Source organism: Cetorhinus maximus, chromosome 19, assembly GCF_964194155.1.
Source record: "Cetorhinus maximus chromosome 19, sCetMax3.hap1.1, whole genome shotgun sequence".
Classification (NCBI taxonomy): domain Eukaryota; kingdom Metazoa; phylum Chordata; class Chondrichthyes; order Lamniformes; family Cetorhinidae; genus Cetorhinus; species Cetorhinus maximus.
The window spans coordinates 28,395,972-28,418,953 of NC_135897.1; the positions used below are offsets into that span (position 1 = coordinate 28,395,972).

The window sequence follows — 22,982 nt, forward strand, 5'->3', positions numbered from 1 at the left end:
ATACTTAACATCGCCCTCTCACTGGTAGACATTGTTTCCTCTGAGAAGGGGTCAGATTCAAACATTGAGACATACTCCCAGTAGAGTTCAGCATTCTCCTTGGTGAGATGTAGTGTGCTCTGCAACCTCGGGGGATCTTCCTTCTGGTTGTTTTCTGGACAGCTTTTGCAAACAGGTTGTAGTGCTCAGGTAATGGTTTAATGCGTTTAACCTTGCAGTCAAGTGCTCGTATGAACCCGTTCCAATCGGCCTTCTTGAAGTTGAAGCGCCTTTTGAATGGTACGACGGTTGGTAACACTGCTGCATTTACCTGGATACCAATAGGACGGTGTTGTGTCTGTGGTATTGTGTCTGTGACAAGCTTCTTGCAGAGGCCAGCGATGTCGTTGCTGACAATGTCAAGATCTGAGTTATAACTACACTTCCAGCGGGCATTGTGGAAGGAGGCTGGCACTTTAGGATCGTGGATGAGACTAAGCTGGTTAGCCTTCGACTGCTTCTCCATCATTGTTAGACTCCTTGTATCCCCATTGGGTACTGTGGCTATTAGTCTCCAATGATGATCTGTGCTTTACTGTGCAGGTTGGGTACAGGGTTAGAGAAGCTGAAATCTGTGCTAGGTGGCTTGTACACTGAGGTCACTACTACTTTGCTCAGCTCTACAGTTAGAATTTTGATGTTGTCCTCCTCTGTTTTGGAAGTGGCTTCTACAACTGAACCAGCTCTAACAAATACAGCATTGCCATATTGTTGATGAGGTCTTTCAATAACCAGGAACATTCCTGGTATTTTTGGGCGGTTGTTCTCACTTCCTCTATGTGTCTCCTGCAGGCAGAGGACATCACACTGCAACTCATTGCATAATGTAGCGAGGATGTTTTGTTTAGCTACAGAGAACCCTTCAACGTTAGCAGATATAACAGTCAATGCCGGTCTTGAAAAAGACCCGTGTTTCTGACATCGACGACTTCCATCTTCAGGCATGATGTTGGTACTTGATCAAATTAACGGTATGAAAATGTTGTATACACTACTTGTTGTGCGTGGTGATGGTAGAATTGGTTGAAACAGGGCCGCGACGTGAACGCTTCTACCTTGGTCCCTTTATTGATATTGATATAGCCTTATTCAAATGCCAATATTTGGTGTCTTTCACCCACTGCTGGAACCTGTGCTGCTCTCAAACTCGAGAAGCTGCATGTAGAACTTCTGAAAGGTTAAACATATTTGTTTCATTTCTAAAGAAAAAGGAGTGACATTGTAAGCTGATGACATGAAACTGCTTCAGTTCTCAAACAAATGAACATAGAAACAGGAGTGGGCCATCCAGCCTCTCGAGCCTGTTCCATGGTTCCATTAAAGCATGGTCATTCTATATCTCAACTTCATTTGTCTGCCTTTTGATCCAGATTTGGTGATACACTCACCTAATAAAGGCCTGTCTATCTCAGTCTTGATAATTTTAATTGATTCAATATTCACAGCCTTTTGGAGAGACTATTCCACATTTCCGAGACCCATATGTCACAATACCTGCTTGAAATAAAGATAAAGACTAAGACTGGCTTCTTCCAACAGAGTTTTATTTTTGGTGCGTAAAACTCTACAGAGAACTTGTCTCACCTGTTATGCATCCAAATGGGCACTTAGCTTGTTAACTGAATGTGAGTTAGTTGTTTCCTTCCCCACCGACATGTATGGAAAAAGTATGGCCTAGCTCTAATTTTAGGAGTTATCATCTTCAGGAGTCCTTCACCGGAAGAAATAGCTTTTCTGTATTTCGCCATATCTCGACCTCTAACTATCCAATCCTTTTATCATTTCAATCACCTCAATTACATCAATCTTCTAAACTCAAAGCACTGCAACCCATTTATGACACCTGTTCTCATCATTTAAACCCCCATGTCCCAATGTCATTCTTGTGAATCTGCTGTATTCCCTCCATAACAAATATGTCCTTCCTGAATTGCAATGCAAAACTGGTAAGACCATTTGTCACACGTGTACACATACATATTCCTTTTGTCATCTCAATATTTCTTTGGAGTTCCTCAGTGGCATGTGTTAACTTTACCCAAATAATTTTGATTTAGTGCTGTGGTATTTCATAATGGATTTGGAAAGAGACATTCATGAATCAACTTGTTTGGAGAATGTGTATATGCAAGAGAGGATTTGACCTTGTTTTGGTTGGTTGCTGCTTGAACCAGGCATTTGATTAAAAAAATGCACACAAAACACTGTACATTTGAGCATTTAGAAATGGCCAAATCCAAGCCGATTTGGTGAACATATTATATTTGTCGTAGTTCAACATCATGCTGCACCTATACGGCGCCTTTAACGTAATAAAACATCCCCGGTCCTTCACAGTAGAATAATCAGCCAAAAATTGACGCCAAACCATAAAAGATGATATTAGATGAACCTAACATGCCTTTGGCCTACCCAACATAGAGGAGATTGTGTTATGAACAGCAACTGCAACATACTAAATTGGAAGAAATCACAATTTCACCTGAATGTGGGTTTTGGGGGCCCAGGAAGGTGGGAAGGGAGGAGGTTAAAAGACAGGTGATGCATCTCCTGTGCTTGCATGAGAAGGAGCTTTGAGAAAGGAGAGGGTATGTTGTGGGGGTGATTGAAGAGTGGATGAGGGTGATGAAGTAGCACACCCTTCAGAATGCTGAAAGGAGAGAGGAGGAGAAGATGTGTTTTGTGGTGGAAGTGGTGGAGGATGATCTGTTGAGTGTGGAGAGAGAGGACAAGGGGAACCCTGTCTTGTTTCTGAGAGGGATGGGAAGGGCTGAGAGCAGAATTATGGGACAGACCCTGACGGGGGCCTTGTCAACCACCATGGAGGGGAATCCAAGATTGAGGAAATAGGAAGACATATTGGAAGCATTGGTATGAAAGGTACATTGTGAGAAGAGATGGTCGGAATTTTCCAGCCCCTCCTACCGGCGGGATCTTCCAGCCCCGCCGAAGTCAATGGACATTTAAATGGCTCAATGGTTTCATGGGAAGACAATTGGAAGCAAAGTTTTCAGTTCTGATAAGTGAGGTAAGGGAGGGGACATGAATGGGGCTGGAACAAAGAATGTGCCACATATCCCATGAAAAGGCAAGTATGGCTGGGAAACATACAGGTTCCCATAGCAACACCTTTTATTTGTATGAACTGAGTGGATTCAAAGGAGAAGTTGTTCAACATGTAGGCAAGCTCAGCCAGGCAGAGGAGAGTGTTGTAAATGGGGATGTATTGGACCTCCATTCAACGAAGAAGCCAGAGAGTCTTCAGGCTGTCCTGGTGGAGGATGGAGGTTAAGAAGGATTGGACATCCACGGTGAAAAGGACATGGATTAGGCCCAGGAAATGGAGAACTGCTGAAGTGACAGAGGAGGTTGGAACAATAGCAGATGTAATTGGGAAGAGACTGGGCAAGGGGAAGAAAAAGATAGAGTTGAGAAGGGAATTAATCAGTTCATGGGGCAAGAACTACCAGCAACAATGGTTCTACAAGGGCAGTCCTGTTTCTGGATCTTGGGAAAGAGTTGGTAGTGAGCTCTATAGGGTTGGGGTCACCTCCCCCCTAATTCTTTTTTTGTAGTATGCAGCCAATTTGCTTGTGTGCAAGCCCTTCAAATTTTATTGTGGGCCATGCATGCCCAGTAACTTAGAGGTTGACTTTGCATGGCTTCCACGAGGAGTTTTGGGTCACTGTGTGACAGCATAGTTTGGAGGGAACATTAATTGGTGGATTAAAGTTGGAGGACATAGAGAGAAGATGGCCAGAGGAGATGAGGTCAGTGGCAGTCTGGAAAATTATTTTCGTTGGTGGGGTCATGGTCCATGGGGAGGTACAAGAGTTGTTGGAGAGTTGGCATTTAGCATCTGCAAGGTAGAAGCCTGCCCTCCAAACAACAATGACTCTGCCCTTGTCAGCAGGTTTAACAGCAGTTTCTATTCTGGAAGGACAATAGAAGTATTGATCATGTGACTGAAACTGTCTTCAGATAACAAACCTTATTTATCCCAAGAACCAGAGAGAAACCAAGCCAGTCTACACAGAACACCAACAGTAAAAACAGCAGAAACATCTATGCCATTTTAAAAAAAACCAGGCCAGGCTGGGAGACAATATCTTAAAGTCTCCCAGCCTGGCCTGTTTCCCCTTCAAGTTCACCAATACAGAAACTTGACCTCCTGGTAGGTAAACTACAAGTACCTAACTTCAAGACCTGCTGAACAATCGCACCTCTTTGAGGGAACCCTGATATACGACTCTGGCTATTTGAATCTGGCAGAGCGAGTGACATTGCATTAAACTTCCAGGCTGAACGTGTGAGTAAATAGCCTTCTTTATTTCAACTCTCAAAAAGCGTGCTGCTGGTAATTGAAATAGGCCATTTACCGAGGGGTTTAGGAGCACACACATACATCTTCCTTTTCAAAAACACCCTAATTACAGGCAGCCAGGGAAGACAACAAGGGTTTCAGGAGTTTTTCCTCATCCCGTCCGTATCACTGACAAAGGCAATCTTGTATCATAAACGACCTGATGATCTGGCTATTAGATTATTAAACTACTTTTGGAGCAAGGATGTTAATGGCATGTTATTTGTATTATTAAGGCTAGATGGAGGGCATTGATTAAGTACCACGGATTTTGCTGTATAAGTTGGCCTTTGGCCTCGCAAAATCCCTCCAAACACCAGGGATAACTTATACACTGGGTATAAAAGTGAACCGCCAGTGTGCATGTGGGTGGTCACCATCTTGAAATGTTATCAGCATACTGCACAAAGAGTGGGTGTGTCTCAAACTCCTATGCATCTTGGCAACACAGCCCATATCGCCTGCTTGATCCCTCGTGCTCAGGTGCTCAGTTATAAGGTACCAGTAAGCAGAACATGCATTTGTGGGGTGGAAAATTGAGGCTGAATACTGATGTGAGTATAGTGTGTCATAGCTAAAAAGAGGGGTTGACTTATGTGCTGAGTATAGGCAAAAATATGATTTTTGGGGCTGGAAAAATGGGGTTGTCTTATCGACCAGGTCAACTTATACACTGTGATTTACAGTATCTTGAGCACATAAAAGAGAAACTTCTGGGATACTGTATGTTGGCTAGGGAGGAGACAGATATTTGTAATGTTGCATCCTGTAATAAATCTAGCATTAAGTAAAAGGTTGGCATCTGATTTCCTACTTTCAACTAACTTCAGAATGAATTAACAAAGGGCTGCTTTCCTCCAGTCAAAACAATATGTGGCAGTAAAGGTTAATAGGCTTGATTGGTGGTTAATCTCTCAACTTTACCGATCAGCAATGTGCTTCCACTGTTAAGTTGCTGGAGCCACTAGCAATATAATTCAGAGTGGCAGCAAGCACAGTTTAGTGAATGCAAAACATGCAATAAGTTCATCTTTTTGTCTCAACTAAGTTCATGTTTGCAGACTTGTGTCTTGCTCAGCTGGTATGCCAGTCTTTGGAACCATTTACAGTCTATTAGCCATCAATTGGAATGGATAATTGGACCTCGGTGGACCAAGAGATTCTAAGTATTATATTTCCCCACCCCATCCCCCCACCCCCACCTTCCCAGTCAGTCTAACGACTATGATTGAACCAAATTTACCCTTTTTTAACCCTCACCAGAACAATTCACAAGAATACCAAATAGTAAAGGGAACAACAATTTATAATGCATGAGAAGCGAGTGCTGATCGGTTGGCAAGTGGACACTGGTAGAGGCGTTACCATGGAGAATGCACCAGTAACTGACAACTGACAGCTAACTGCCAAACTTTATTTAAATTCAAACCAGATAAGTCGACTCTGGTCAAGGCACTGTCTTAGAGAATGAACCAGGGAGTGGCTGTTGTCATGAAAGTATAATAAGTTTCATAATATTTTTCTGGTTCATTGTGAAGTAGGTTTATGGGGGTAAGTATAGTTGGGTATGTCTACGTGTAATTTAATTACATTTGGAGTCAAGTGGACTACAAACTTGAAATCATCAAAAGAAGCTAGGTCTAATCGCATCTATGGAGAAAAAAAAATTTAACGTTTTGAGTCCATATGACTCTTCTTCAGAGCTCTGAAGAAGAGTCATACGGCCGTGAAATGTTAACTCTTTTTTTTCTCTCCACAGATGCTGTTAGATCTACTGAATTTTTCCAGCATTTTCTGTTTTTGTTTCAGATTTCCAGCATCTGCAGTATTTTGCTTTTATAAAAGAAGTTAGGTGCTTGACATGCTAATGAGTAAATATGGTTGCTGGCTTAGTATGTAAAGTGTGAAGGGCATTTGTTTTTTTTAGATAAATGAAGGGATTTTTGGACTTCAGAGGGATCTTAGCCTGTTTACAACTAGCCAGATAAGCAAGGCCAAGGAATATGTTTATTTTTCCCAAAGGTTACTGACAATATATAGTGACAACATGAAAGTTTTTATATTGTGAGGAAGATACAGTTTCAAAGACATATGGGACAATAGAATTTTCATATTAAAAAGAGAGAAACATATATAAAGGAGAATGAACGGCTATGTGTCAGGAGAAGGCCATGGAAGATGTAGCAGGAGTGTGTGAAATAGCCTTAATGAAGACTCCAGCATTTGTGCATAAGCCTGCTGTCTACTGAAACTGAAGCTGGAGAGAAGCCATTTGGAATTCCATTGTCCAGGGTATTGTGTTAACTTGCTGAATCTGTTATAAATCTAAAATCTATTTTGGACATTGCTATAAAGGGATTGTAACTGGGAGTCAGGTTAATTAGGAATTTAAGGAATTATGATAGTAGTAATTGTAGTCTTATGTATGTGCTTGACATCTTTTATTTTGTTAATAAATCTTTTTAATTTAATTTTTTTAAAGTTCTAATTGTCTTGGTGGACTTATTACTTCTGAATTCAGTGCACACTTGTAATAAATACAAATTGCAAAACCATTATGATAATGCAACCAAGTTTCCCTTGTGGATTTGGTCCACCTGGTGCACATCATCTGCCATGTCATAAACACTATCTGCCAAGCTTTTGTTTAGCTGAAAAAGGTGCAATGTGTGTTCCTTTTGTCTGTAAAGAAAAGAGCCTTGTGTGTGAATATATGTAGCTTCTAGCATGCATAAGCGAGCCACACTGAGAGCCCAACTTATAATCTTAAATTGCTTATCAGTATAATTCTTAGGACAATCAAGATTGTTTAGTAAGTGTTGTCCAATCGTGGAATCACATCTAATGTTGGACACTGTTTTGAGTTTTGCAAGCATGGGCTGGTTGGCTATGGTCAATGCCTGTTGCAACCAGCCAAAGGGGCGTGCTGTTGATATGATGTGCCATGATTGAGATATACAGCTTACATATCTGGCATCATACCAGCACTGAAATTCATATACCACGTTACTCATTTGTGTGATAGGCAGAACGCCTTAAATTTACCGTGCCATTTTCTCAACTGTTAATTGTTTTTCCTCTTGGTCAGTACTGACAAGGAAGTTGTACCAAAAAGACATTTAATTGAAATTTATCGTCCATTTGGAAATTCATTGCGGATACATTGCTTGTTCATTAAAAATTGTATATAATGTTAAAAAAAAATTGCATCACCAGACAAGCCAAAAATGGCAGTCACAAGTTTCATGATCATCAGTAATGCACTGATATCACTATCTCTCAGAAGAAACATTAACTAATGGTGAAAACTTTGAAGAAAGTAAATTAAACAACAAGAAATGTAAAATTCCCATGTCGCTGCAGTGTAGCACCATCTTATTCTCACAACTTTAGACATACAGCAGGTTTACCTTTTAACGTCAGCAGCTCAGTATTTTAAACATAGATGATATTTTTTGTTTCATAACTGGCAACTCGTTAGTGCTTGTGAATGGGCTGTGGTCAGTCCCTCTTCAACTCGGAGTGAAGCAGCACATCAACCAAAGTTGTATGGGAACGCTGGTTCTTAATTTGCACCCATTATTGCCCACAGTCTTAGGAACATCATGATCTTAAGAACCAATGTGCTATTTCTCTATCCTTTTGTAATCTTTGAGATTAGCATGTTTTCACTCAAGATACTTGAAAGAAGAACCTTGCATCAAAAAATGGAACGTGAGCATTTTTCTGCAGTGTTCCTGGAGGATTAAACCCAAATTTGCAGTTTCTATTTCGTATTACATTAGGAATTAAACAAAAGACAAGGGTTGATTCAAATCGGTGCTCAATGCATTGAATGTTTCTGCAGTGATATATTATTAGATCAGCATGAGCTGTAAGTATTGGAATGTGACCATTCTGAATAATAATATGAATTTATTGTTGTATTCCTGATCTGGAGAAGCTCTTCACGCAAAAGAAAAGCGGAAAGCGATAACCATCACACAATAACAGCGTCTGTACGAGTTTAATCGTCAGCAAAGTGGTATCTGGATAAATGTGTATATGCCTGACCCACAATCCATTCTTCTCCTTATCCATTTTAAAACCAAGAAAAATAATCACTAAGCTTTCTGTGAATCTTACAAATTATGTGTTGAGTAATCTGGAAAGCAATTCTCCAGATTCACTTAATGGTTTTTTTGAATCGGTGAAGGTTTTGACACTGATGTTTTTGAAAGGGAAGTTTTGTCTCACTAGTTGTGAATGGCTGTAACACTCTAGATCTAGTTGGACTTTTGGAGATGCTTCATCTGCAGCCTGCCTACTTATGTTTACCTGCCTTTGTTTTGCTAGTATAAACAGCAGCTTCAAGTCAGAAAGTAATGATTTTATATCTTCAAAGAAACAGAGATAGTTGCTTCACTTATATAGTTTTAAAAACAAAGTCCCAAAATAATTCATATGAGCATTTGTTGTAAAACAACAGATAGCAAGATTATTAGAACATAGCACTCTTAGCGTTGATAAATAGTGTTGTTCTGCCTAAAACAGGTGGAGCAGTGTCATTGAACCATTCAAGTTCATCCTAAGCTGAATTCTGAGCTATATGATTGTGGCCATGGGACAGTGTAGCTTAGCTTTCCACATTTTCTTTAAGATTACATTGGATATTACAAAGCCTAATAATTGCAATAACCGTTTAAAACTTGAAGATTAAGACTTTTTTCGAGCATTGTAGTCAGGGGAAGATGTGGACTTGGTTTATTAATTTCTCATTCCTTGTCAGGTCTGTTTGTTGTCCAGCTGTTTTGGGTGGGTTTACAATTCGTGAAGTAACATGACCAATTTCCAATGGGAGCGTCTACAGGCTGACTTATGTGTAGAGCTTGTCGTGATTATTTTTATTAGTAGTGTTACTATGACAGACTGACAAGACTTTTATCAAACTGGGGCGCCTTCATAAAATAGAAAGGAATCTTACCATTCTATATAAACAGAATGAGAGAGTCCAATATTTTATAACCACAATAAAAACAGAAAATGCTGGAAACACTCAGTAAAGGGTTAGCAATATTAAACATTAATTTTGTTACTCTCTTCACTGATACTGCCAGACCTATTGAGTATTTCCAGCTTTTTCTGGTTTTGAGTTTTCTAAGTCTTTTCAATGTAACATGTTTTTAATGGGATTTGGTTTTCACGTTGTGGATTCGCACAATGTCCTTTTGCGTCAGTTGCGACATAGAGCCATGTGATCCAATGGGCACATTTTTGGAGCAGCCTCTCCCACTGGCTGATCCTCCCATTCACCACCTCTAGCTTGTGGCTTACCTCTGCAACCCTGCAACTTGAAGCTGCTCTCACTCTGTAGGTTGCTTCGTGCCTTTCGCTGCCAATCTCCCTTGTCCTCTCTCTCAGCAAGGGTTTGGGAGAGGGAAGTGGCAAGTAGGAGGGTCGGGGAGCACAATTGGTGGTGAGCCAAAGGGCCAGGGGTTGGAAGAGGCATGGAGCGAAAGAGGCGGCAAGTGGGAAGTAGGTGGAAATAATTAACACATTTCCTTCAAATAAAATAAATTTTAAGATGTAAAAGTTATTTTGTATATGAATGTACTAATTTAGCAATATACGATATATAAACTTGGAGGGTTTAATGTTTTCTTTCTGATGGGAAAAGCCTTACAGAACCTAGCTTAAGATTTTACACTGATTGTAATGGGGAAATCTGACTTGCTTAAAGTTGTTTCATTTGAAGTTACGCTTTTCAGGAATGCAACTACAATGTTAAGCAAGGAATTACTACAGTGTGGAATCTCAAACTTTTGACAGCACTTTAACTGTGGCGTTACTAAAGGTTCATTGTAATTTCCATCACCTTCCTCCCCCAGGTAGATGTATATCAATTGGGTGTCATTAAAGGACATAGTCTTAATATTAATGTTGTCATTGGGTTTTAAACTGTCAAGCAATCAAAATGATTTCTAAGTGAATGCGTTATAGGGTTTAGAGTTCAGCGTGTAATCTGGGAGTTGTCGAGGCAGTATTGCCAATTTACTGGTTGAAAGAGGATTACTGTTCAGAAACCAAAACACACAACATATTTGTTTTCTTGTTGCAAGTAATTGATCTGTTTGGTTGCTTTGGTTACAAAAGCAATTGTAAGTTCCCCAAGGAGGATGAGGCAAGTTCCTGATGCTTCTGTAAAGTACCATAATTGATTCTTTCCGTTTGTTTTTGATGACATGATCAGAACTACTTATTGTTGTAGACCTAATCATTTTTTAAAAATTCAATGTGGTGGGAATACTTGAAGTAGGCTTTATGAAATTAAAACAATCTAAAGTTTACTGTATTTGTTTGAAAGGAATATCTGGAGGTTTAAAATTAATTCTTCTGGAGTCCAGTAGTTGAAGAAGTATTTTAAAATTTGATCAATGTGGAAAAGTTACACCAGTTTCATGTTGGAGTATATTAAAACCTTAAAGTAGGTATTATTTCCAAGGAGGATTTCAACTTGAGTCCACATGTAATTCATACACTTACTTGCTATTTGTAAATGGATAGTGATTTCTGTAGATTTCTGTGAATGGCTAGTATTGGAACTCTATTCTTAAAACCTATCTGCAGTGGGATCATGATACCGTTCCAAATTACTTTTGAAAGTTGCCTTAATCACAGATTTCATCTGCAAAGTATTAAATTTGGCAAACTGTGGTTGGGAATTGTGCATTGACATTTGATATTTTTCTAGTCAAAAGGGCGGTTTGGAAAAACTATAATGAGCTTCATCTGATTGCCACTTCACAGAAACATAAAATTTAATCTTGCTTGCTTTTAGATGCATTATTTGAAATCCTTGCCCAGTAGTAATATCATTGCTATTCACCCATTCCCACAGTCACTTTTGAAGTGCTGCTGTATTTGAGTGCTGGGCATCAAATCCTGTGCCGTTTCCTAAACCCAGTGCTGAGCTGAGTGCAGGACAGGAATAAAATGTAATTATTACTGTGCATTGCCCTCTCTGCAGGTAGCCCTTTTAACGCTGTCATAAAGCGGTGAAATTCCAGTAGATAGGTAGAACAGAAACGCTCACTGTGAGAACGATCATTACTGCCAAAATATTCCACGTCAGATTGCTGCAATGTTCTGAGGAGGAACATGGGATTGAGCTAATGACTGTACTCATCATAAGGATGTGACAGATGCTCTGGTCAGGATCCTGACTGTAACTTTCCTGGAAGTTTTATTGTTAAATTAGGCAAAGTCTACAAGTGTTCTTTTGGGCCGTGCTACATGATTTTTTACAGGCACGGATTTAATAGTCTTGCATAATTGTGTACGTTTCAATAGCATTAAGTAGTCAGGATTAACAGCTGGAATAGTTCTTAGATGTGCAGGATCACCAGGAGTAGAGTATGGGGGAAATAATTTGAGCAATAAGACACCTGGTGTTCTGCCTAGGATTTCTTCATTATAAGGGGCATTGGATGTGATTATTTTTTTCTTCTGATGAAAGCTTTAATTTCTTGTTTGAATGTAGTTCAGGATCTTCTAAGCCCTCAGCCAAATGATCTGGTATATGTGGGAATTTTGATGAAAGGTGTTGACTATTTGACTACAAGGATCATTGCAGTGTGCAATGTACTCCTCCACTATCCCAAATACAGGTGCTTCCAGCAGAGGTCTCTGGACAGTGAGTGAAAGCAGCAGCTAAGTTTGACTTCCCCTACTCCTAGACCTACCTAACCTGTTGATGGCAATTGAAGTGTATTTCTGTTGCCTTGAGTAAGAGCTAACTGTGCACACCAACAATCAAACCTGCTTCCTGTATTGCATGGTTCAGCTATTCATTGGTTAAAGTAACTCTGCCATGAGGAGAGTAGTGTGATGATCATATAAATATTATGTTTGGAGTCCTATTTCTATACAGTACATGCATATTTATACCATGAGTAGAATATATTTTAGTGAGAAGGGTTAAATGAACTATTTCTGTTTGGATTGTGTTAGTTCAACTGTTAAGATTCTCAAGCGGTCCCAGTGTGTGTACAGTGGGAAAGAAAAAAATTGTAGCTCTGAAATTAATTCACATTACATATAACCGGATAGTGCACTGTAACTCTGGCTCGTGCTAATTTTGACAAAAGAGAGGGTTTTAGTGTGTCAAGATTTCTGGCTTAGTTCAAGCAGGTTGCTAATTAGAGGCCAGCATTCCAAACTGAACATCTGTTTGCCTTTAAAAAAAAAATTGTACTAACAGAACATGAAACTATCGTTTCAGAAAGCTGAGCATTTGATGTGGAACTTTCAACTCATGCAAGCCCCAAGTAGTTCTGAGTCATTCAATCTAGTGTGTCTAAGGGTGTATCCTCAACTGTTGTAACACTTTTGCGGTCCATCCAAATTTCAAGTTTTCCGTTACAGATGCAGTAGAAAAAACTTTATAGTCAATTGGGTTGAGAAAGTTATTTTTGCAAATAAACAGAATAAGGGTTTCAAACATAACTTGTATTGGAGAATTGCATATGTTTTAAATTTGAAACATAGTTCCAATGTTGCTTATGAAGTAAGTTTTGACCAGATAATGAAAGTACAAAAAAAGAGTGATGATAAACTAGAGGAAAAGAGGTCAAAACACGTTTTATATACTTCAAATGCATTTAAAAACAGCTATGGCAGGTAAATTCTTCTGCAGATGTTTTAGATGCTATTTTAACAAGGGAGGGACAAGGTTAGGCATTTCAAATTCCGTTTTGTTGTAGTCGCAGGACTGTTCTTTATGATGAATAAGAAGAAAGATTGACGTTGTTCTGTATAATCTAACAAATCAGAACATACAAAAAAATCAAATTGCTTTCCTGAGATTAGCTTTGTTTTGTTGCCATAGCAGTACACTGGTGAGTGGGTTAAATGTTAAGCCTGTTGTTTCTGTCAAAAGCTTTTATGTAATTGATGAAATTGTTTCCCCTGAACAAATTGTGGAGCTAGGGGTACTTCAGCTATCTATCCAAAACAGGTACATATTGGCTTCAGTGTAGAGGCAGCAGATCAGAATTATACTGCTGGCTTCTTCATTACACTAACAGAAAGTGGTATTATAGTATGACCTATTAAATCAAACCACATATAGGCAACCTAGTAGATATGCTGGAGTGTTGGAATCCTAACTAGAGATCTGTATATTAATAGTAATTTCTGTAGCATGGGTTCATCGACTTTCCCTAACAAATACATTTTGACGTTCTCAAATAGATTGAGAAAAGTGGGTAAGGTAGTGTAAAGAAGGGAGATCCTTTCTCGTATTACTTTAAAAAAACTAAGATTGGGCTGGTCTGTAATTTTTTTTTAAGAATTCTTGCTAATTTCCCCTCAAAGGTATTGACTTTTCTCCTAGGTGCCATTTATTCTCTGTACTTTGCCTAAATGGCTGTTATTTATATTTGAGTCTTGTTGGTGAAGTTGATCCATCCTTATCTGTGAGTAACATGCTGCACTGTCCCAGCAGAAGACCATGTATAGGTACAGGAGTAGGGGGAGGGAACCATGGCCACTTTTTATCCTCTTTATCCAAGACATACTTGACAAAAGTTTGCTGCACCTTCTCTGACTGGCTGACCAGAGACACTTGTAACCTGTATGGCTCAGGTGGTTGATGGATGAACTTGTTGAACCATTGGAAAATTTGGTTCAGCTTCTAAAAGTTATCCACATGTTGCAACTTGCCTTCCAGACTGAGGGGAGCAGTGCAGATTGAGAGGGCAGCTTAAAATTTGTATGTACATATAAGAAAAAAAAACTTAGGCCAATGTCAAATACCATCAATGTTTAAAATAGTTGAAGATAAGATAAGTTAAGTCCAGAAATAATTGTCAGGTGACACCATTTATTTTAAAAGCTTGTAAATTGAAGAAGGAGCTGAAGGAACTCCTGAGAAAGCTATGTGTTACGGTGGTAGACTATGTGTTAATTGAAACACTAGAGATGTAAAGAGTTGGCAGAAAAATGGTTGCAGACCTTCACAGGTTAACAAATAACGAGTTGCAAACTCCTGTGTTTTTGGAAATGTCAAAAGTTGTTGAGATTCAGACATTAATGAAATGAGCTGACTGCAGTCTAGACACCCTTCATGCAACAAGACCTGAGAAAGTCTAGCAGAACAGTTATTAACCTGGAAAATCCATTGTACAAATGCCATTTTGTAAACATTCATCAGTTCTTTTATATTAGGAATGAAGGTTAATCATAAATTTTTCAAACAAAGTTGTAAATGTCAAAAGTATCAATAAATACAGTGGTTGGCAATAGGTGGCTATGCAGATTAAGGTGTATTGCAGGGAATGCTGATCTATGTGAAGGTTTTCTTGAAAACACAGTTTAATGCTCATGTACAAATTGGGACCACTGTCACAAGGGATTGAATGTGCCAAGTAATTGATGATGCTTTTTAATTGGTTATAGCATATAATCCATGAGCAGTGTAACTTTGGAAATAGTTATTTTAAGTGTCATAAAAGGCAGTGTGCAAGGCTACCTGACAGCAAAACAAAGCAAGGAATTGGGTTAGTTTAGTAAATATAATTAGAAATGTCAAATAGAATTATTGAGGGAAGGGGACAGTACGGGATCAATATTTTTTCAGTCTCTGTCATGAAGAGATTAATGTGTATAATGTTATTGGAAATTATTTTTTTAAATAGAGTTTAGTGGTGTCTGTGTTTGTGTGTACCTGTGTGTGTTTAAATTGGATTAAAGCCAGCTAATCTGGGTGCTTTGATGTATTGTAGTTTTGAGATGTTAATTAGATAAACATAAGGAAGGTAAAGCGTAAATTTGCATTTGCTAAAAGAAACCATTCAAGACTGCGGGTGAAATCTTGCACCTAGCTAGAAGACGCCAAGCAGTATGTTTTTTTTTCAGCTTACTAGTAAAATTGGTGGATTCAAAGGATGTTATTGTTAGAAGAGGTAAAGCTAAAAGCCTAATGATATGATGGGAAATTTACATTCAAAGAGAAAAATATATATAAAGGAGAAAGGAGATTTTGTGTAAGCCAACAAGTGTGAGAAACCTCAAGCTGCTGTCTGCAAGGACCCAGAGCTGAAAGAAACTCATTTTAAATGTGACTGTCCAAGGTGTGCCTTGCCAGGTGTCTCTTCAAATCTATGAGATTTACTGTTGGCTTAATGGGGGTATAACTGAGAGATTAATCAAGGGATTGTTGTGGTTACTATAGTAGTAATTTTGTAGACATATGAATGTATTTACCATCTTTCTTGTATTAGTAAATGTTTAACTTAGTTTTATAAAAACCACTTGAGACTCAGTTGTCATATTACTACTGAAGCCTGCATCTTGAAACATACAAATTGCAAAACTGGGTTATGACAGTTATTTCAAGTTTCCTTCTGGGATTGAACAACTCGGCCTTTGCCATCAACTGTGTCATAATACTCCTCAATTTTGTTTGGATCAAAGTTTTACCTGCAGTTGTAGGATCTTTTGGTTTTGCGCCTATAAAATCAGTTGGTCCTGGGTCACACTACACTGAGAGTAATCTGAATCTGGCACCATCCTCTAACTTATACACCAACTTGCATGTATTTTTTTTATCATATGCAATCTTCAGTCTGATGACTAATATGATATAGCAATGCATGTGTATGAAAATGTAAACTTGCTGAATCCTGAGCAGTCTAACTAGTACAGTGATTTTAATATTTTTCTGTTTTAGAAATGATTACAAATAGGCACTTTTCAAATGTTACCTTGCACGTGCTGTGAATGGAATGCTGTGTGCCTCAGGGCCAATGTTCCACAGTGATTTGGGGATTAGATTCAAACAAGTAAACTAAAGAAATGTGCGCTGCCACTTGTGCATGCCTGGCCTATGTGGTTTTTTTAAATCTTGGAACAAAATTCTTCAATGAGTTTTTTTAGCGTATCTTCACACGCACTTTTTTCCTCTAGGGAATATGGGGAGGTGATGGAAGGATTCCTGGGCTGATTATCAGCCCTTTAATGAGCAAGTTTCTTTTGAACAGGTCTCTGATCTATCCTCAATAGGGAGGTAAACAAGTTCTTCATCAATGATGTCTTCCAGGCAGATGGTGTGAACTACAGCTGTTTGATCATCAGATTAATCGTGCAGGTCTAGTTTCCCATTGACTGTTTGCTTTTTTTCAAAGAGACAGCTGGCAGAGATGGGAGGTAATAAGAATAGGTAAGATAGATGGTTGAAAGAAAGGAGAATCAAGCAATATTAAAACAGGACAGGCGGAGAGTATTAGACTATTGTTCATGTGCAGTACCTACTCGGTGCAGTTCTTAATTCAAGAATGGTGCAAGTGGCATTGAAGCTCTGTACCACAACAACTTATATTGCATAAAATTTTTAATGTAATTGACTGTCCCAAGGTGCTTCATAAGAGCATTCTAAAGCAAACTATAGCACCAAGCCACATAAGGAGATGGTAGGGCAGATGACCAAAAGCTTGGTCAAAGAGGTAGGTTTTAAGGAGTCTCTTGAGGAAGGAAAGCGGGGTACAGAAGTGGAGAGATGTAGGCAGAGGATTCCAGAATTAAGTGCCCAGACAACTGAAGGCATGGTCACTGATGATGGACCAGTTAAAATTGTGAATGCTCAAGAGGCCAGAATTTGAGGGACACAGATATATTGGCCAGTTGTCAGGCTGAAGGTGATTACAGAGATAAGGAGGGCAAGACCATAGAGCGATTTTAAAATAGAGACATTGTCAGGAGTCAACGTAGATCAGTGAGCACACTGGATAGGGGAATGGAACTTGCTGCCTGTCAAGACACCGGCAGCAGGGTTTTGGGTGACCTCAAGCTTACAGAGGGTAATGTGGGGAACAACGTGTGAATAATGTGTGTTGAAATAGTCAAGTCTAGAGGTAGCAGAGGCATGAGTATGAGGTTGGAAGCTCATCTCTGGATCAAAGTTGTTAACAGACTTGTTTAATCTCAGACTATTGCCAGGGAGAGGACTGGACATAGTTATGGAACAGAGTTTGAATGGGGACCAAAAACAATATTTTCCCAAAACAAGTCTTCCCAATATTTAATTTTAACCATTAGCAGCCTTCAGTTGCCTTGAGCCCAAGCCCTGGAATACCCTTCCTGCACCTCATTGTCTCTCTACCTCACTTTCGTTCTTTAAGAAATTCCTTCACACTAACCTCTTTGACCAAGCTTGGGGCTCGCTGACTTGATATCTCCTTATGTGACTTGGTATCCTACTTTGTTTGATAATGCCCCTACAAAGAGCTTTAGGGCGTTTTATTACATTAAAGACACTATTTAAATAAGTTGTTGAAGAAGTAGAAAGTATTGGTACTCATTGTACTGAGTACAGCTTGACTCGTCAACAGAACTGTGGTCCACATGTCCCCTCACCTCCCTTCATGCCCCATTTAGTTGGGAACTTCACTGCAGTGTAGACTTAATGCTGGTCACTCTCTCCCAGCTGTCAGGAAATGGAGCTACATTAGTATATGGCCAGTGACTGACCAAAAGATCTCTGGACCGTTGTGCCTTCCCCCGCATATTTGTATTGTGGAACCTGAGATAGCTTTGCTTCCTTGCTCTGTAATAAACCTAGAGGAAGGAAGAGGCTAAACAGAAAGGAAGAATGAAAAACATTCCACAAGGAAAAATAAAAGATGCAGAGTAACAGTAAATAAATCTGTCCCTTTAACCCCAGTAATTTTACTCCACATGATCCCACTCTTGCATTATGCTATTGCTATCCTGAGTAGATAGTTGAGCTTACTGAGCTTACTGTTGACTTTGTATTCAAAGACATTCAGTTACATTTTATAGCCAATAATGAAGAGGTAAATGTGCATGAGCTAAGGCATAGATACAAAAGCCAATCTCAGCCCATCAACCTCATTCTCTTTGATGGATTTCCTGCTTTCAGGCTCCTTCTCCAGCCCTCCAGCCCAAATAATTCTTATCCATAGTTTCTTATTCATTTTTTTCCCAAACCTCATCCCTTTATCATCTTGTTTATATTTTGGTTTTTGTCTTGGCGGGGCAGTGGAATTTTTCTCTCCATTTTGATTGTACGATTTTCTGTGCTCCATGGTAGCTTCTTTAATTAACTGCCCAAATATTTAGCAATGTGGGATAATTTTCTGACCTTTGGAATTGAGCTAAGTTACACTGGAGAGTGCAGCCATTATATGGAAGGAAATTGGGGACGAAGTTCCTTGTTATATCTTACAAGTATAAAGGATTTAGTTTCAGAAGCAAGCCAGGAGGAGTGTAGCTGGTTGCTAGGAGATAGAGCCTACAGCAGCTAACACTCTAAGTTAGCTCAAATTTCAGTATATTGGCAAATGGAGCCATGTTAAAATTGAGAATTAGATTAGCATAGATGGCATATATCTATTTCCTGTATTGTTCAGTATAGATATTGTGAAAGAGTCATGATGAAAAAAATATTTTGAGCTGCACTAGTTTGTTTGTTTTTAAAAAATATATATATACTTTATTAATAAAATATCTGTAAGAACATTACAAAACATTTCTAAATGGCCATCACAAAAAGTGCAATCAGATTCAACTTTTACACATGGATCATGAGGTGCTTCAATACAATCAATGAATATTACAGTCATTTCAATTTGGTCATTACAGACAGTCAGATAGTGCAGTGGGATTGGATTTATCGACATACATCATGTTGCACTCTGAGGTGCTTCAATACAATTATGATAGGGACTCAGTATGCACTACATACATTCATTCTGAGTCATACAGCCCAAGGGGTCCATAGAATTGCCAGCCCCTTGGTGCACTATGGCAGAAGGGTCTTAGACAGCGACCTTTCCCCATTGCGCCTTTGCGGCAGCTGCCCCAGACTTTAGTGCATCCCTCAGCATGTAGTCCTGGACCTTGGAATGTGCCAGTCTGCAACACTCGGTCGGGGACAACTCTTTGCACTGGAAGACCAACAAGCTTCGGGCAGACCAAAGAGCGTCTTTCACCGAGCTGATGATCCTCCAGCTGCAGTTGATGTTTGTCCCAGTGTGTGTCCCTGGGAACAGCCCATAGAGCGCACAGTCCTGTGTCACAGAACTGCTTGGGATGAACCTTGACAGAAACCACTGCATCTCCCTCCAGACTTTCTTTGCAAAGGCACATTCCACAAGGAGGTGAACAACAGTCTCTTCCCCACCACAGCCACCTCGAGGGCAACGTGCCTCCTGAGACTCCTGGTGTGTAAGAAGGATCTGATGGGGAAGGTCTTTCTCATTACCAGCCAAGCTACATCTTGGTACTTGTTGGAAAGCTCTGGCGATGAGGCATTCTGCCAGATGACTTTGACAGTCTGCTCGGGGAACCATCCCACAGGATCCACCCTCTCTTCCCTCAGGGCTTTTTTTTTTAAGTGAAAAAACAATCTCCTTCCACATGCCCTATTTTACTCCTCCTAATTTCAGGAACATAGCTGATTACTGTAATCGATCTCTCCCAACAAGAGGAAGTAGCATAGCTCAAACCAGGCTCCTTGCTGGCCTGCATAAATTACGGCAGCAATGCAGTTAGTGCACCTGAACTGACCAAGTGATAACTCATTCTAAAAACTACTTACAATGTGGAAACTGGCATTGTGCAACAGAACAGTTTGTTCAATGCTAAGCAAGCATAAATGTGCTAAACAATTATAAATGTGAACACTTCTGATTCTGCAGGGAGGATTTTTGAAGCAGTCGCCTCTATTTGTAAGGAAGTGGTTATAACCACAGTTGAATGCAACTAATTTATCTCAATGAAATAGTGTTTAGTATCTTTCTTCCTTGTGTGCACAAAGGACACTTGCAATCATGGTTGATATGTGCAATGTAGTAATATTTTCTCTTTCCTTTAAGGTATCGGAAAAGTGAAACGGAAACCAAGTATTCGCGATACTGCATCCAATGCAGATGCGGATGGTTATCCTGACAATGGAGAACGTCTCTATGACTTGAATGCTCCTGCGTATGTCAAATTCAACTACACAGCAGAGCGAGATGATGAGCTTACATTGGTTAAAGGAACAAAAGTTACCGTCATGGAAAAATGCAGTGATGGATGGTGGCGGGGTAGTTATAATGGACAAACTGGTTGGTTCCCTTCAAATTACGTTATGGAGGAACCTGAGGGAACCACAATGGAACCTGTGGGCTCATTAACAGAGAGACTAGCAGTTGTGATCAGTGCACACAATGCCAAAGTACTTCATGTTGTGCAGGCTCTATACCCATTCAGTTCTTCAAATGAAGAGGAGCTTAATTTCGAGAAAGGCGAAGTAATGGATGTTGTTGAGAAACCAGAAAATGATCCGGAATGGTGGAAATGTAGGAAAGCTGATGGGCAAGTGGGTCTGGTACCTAAGAACTATGTGAATATTATGCAGACGTCACCACCAGTAATTAGCATTGGCCCCACACCACCTCGATGTGACTACATAGGAGCAGCAACCACTGGCAGGTTTGCTGGTAGTCCATGGTATTATGGAAAGATTACAAGGCATCAAGGAGAAGTGGCTCTGAATGAAAGGGGTGTTGATGGAGACTTCATAATTCGAGACAGCGAGTCATCAGTGAGTAATGGATCAGCTATCTTAGAATTCTGATTTTCTATTTTCAACTAACTTTTTACAGTATTTCAATATTCCTAATTGGAGGTATGGTAATATTTTACTCTTAATGTATACACTTAACTTTCTTTAATACAGGCAATCCTTTAGTTTTCTGATTTGTGACTAATGGCAGAGAACATTGAGGCTACACTTTTTTCACAAGTTCCTTGATACCTCCCAGGCAAATGCTCTTGGTGAAATTAATTTTGGAAAGCATCAGTTTAGGCACATTCTTGTCTGTTATACCTGAATTTATTGGCATTCTACTAGAAGTGAATATAACATTAATATATAAACCTGAATTTAAACGTTTGCTATTGAAAGGATACTACATCCCTCTTTTTGCCCCACTCTCAACTTAGATTAGATATAATCATTTTTTGATTCTTTTAGTGTCTTATTCTTTTCCCTGTGGATTGTATCACGGCATCAAAAATATTTGTTGATCGTAATCTTGACAATTTGGGTAGAGAAATGTAGCTTTTTTTATATAGGGTGGGTGACTACCTGTGGGGTTAGAAATACAGAAAGTTACTGTGATTCTTCTTCCTATTGTTGTCCAGTGATACTGAATGGTATGCATGTATTGTGTGAAACAAGATTGGAGTCAGCACTCAGTGTGCATTTTTGTAAAGGAACCTAATCAAAGAATTTTCACTTCCTTCACAGCCCAATGACTTCTCGGTGTCCTTGAAGGCCCAAAATAAAAACAAACACTTCAAGGTACAGTTGAAACAAGGTCTCTACTGCATTGGACAGCGCAAGTTTGACAGCATGGAAGATTTAGTGGAACATTACAAAAAGGCTCCGATTTTCACAAGTGAACAGGGAGAGAAATTGTTTTTGGTTAAACCTTTATCTTAATGTTGAAGGGAAAGATCCAATGAAATGGATTGGTCTTGCAGGGAAAAATAGCAATGGAGGCAAGGAAAATCATGATTTTTTTTTCAGACTTACTGGCAATAATGACCTAAAACAACAGATTCACTTTTAATCTTTCAATTTTAAACTACACTTGTGTCCCATTGGCATTGTACTTTTGTTTAATTTTGGATAACTCTCTTGTATGTAAAAATTTTGTGCCTTGCTTCTGTTGAGCTGCTCATTGTGAACACACTGCCTACAGTTACCTTTTATCACCAATTCCTTCTACACTTTCTCCAATAATCTTGAATCTTTTTTATATTTCAATTGCTATATATTATATTATATTTATATATATATATGTATGTATGTGTGTATGTATATATATATATATATATATTTCACTTACTAAGTCTTACTACAGATCTTTGATTATCTCTGTGTTTTAGAACCTTGTTGACTAGCTCGTAATGTGTGAAGTGTGAGATTTTATGTATTGTGCATTTGGAATATTCATTTGGCTTTTCTCAATTTGTTCAGTTATACACAAGTAAAATCAATCAACTGTGGTTTAATTTGGTTTGAATTCTTTTGGGAGAGGGTGCAAATTGCATCAGGATATGTGCTCTATTGTGACATAAAATGTGGACATAACAGATTTTGCCTTAAAATCTTTCAGACCAAAGGCTGTGTATAATTACTGTAATGTTTATATATAAAGTTACAGTTTAATCACACTTTGGTAGGTCATGCATTGGGGTGTAACTTTAGTAATATCCTTAAAATGTTTTTTTTGGCTGTATTTAATTCCTAGATCGATTGCAGCATAACTACTTTGAATTGTTTTTTCATGGTTGATCACGGGCTTCACTTCAAAGCTTGCTTTGTTAATGGTTCATATAAGGGGTGCATCATGTATTGTGTTTATCTTGTAATACATTTGTAAAGAATATCACCATTTAATAGATATTCTACAGTCACTGATTATATCAGAAGTAATTTTTCTGTTTTTCGAGAAGCTCCAATTGTATGCCCAGAATTTTGGGCTGCATTGTTGTTGACCTGGCATCCATAATGCACCTTTATTCC

The 22,982-nt window shown here is 39.0% G+C and overlaps 1 protein-coding gene across 2 annotated transcripts in view; it reads left to right on the top strand.

Moving 5' to 3' along the window:
• The window catches only part of LOC144693703 (SH2/SH3 adapter protein NCK1-like), a 219,903-nt gene extending 197,675 nt beyond the window's left edge, over nt 1-22,228 (top strand). For both annotated transcript variants that reach the window (XM_078563614.1, XM_078563615.1), the window contains 2 exons: nt 20,278-20,990; nt 21,699-22,228. In XM_078563614.1, coding sequence (XP_078419740.1) covers nt 20,278-20,990; nt 21,699-21,893 — 908 coding nt within the window. In that variant the 3' untranslated portion in view covers nt 21,894-22,228. The remainder of the gene's footprint in view (nt 1-20,277; nt 20,991-21,698) is intronic.
• Nucleotides 22,229-22,982: the final 754 nt, after the last annotated feature.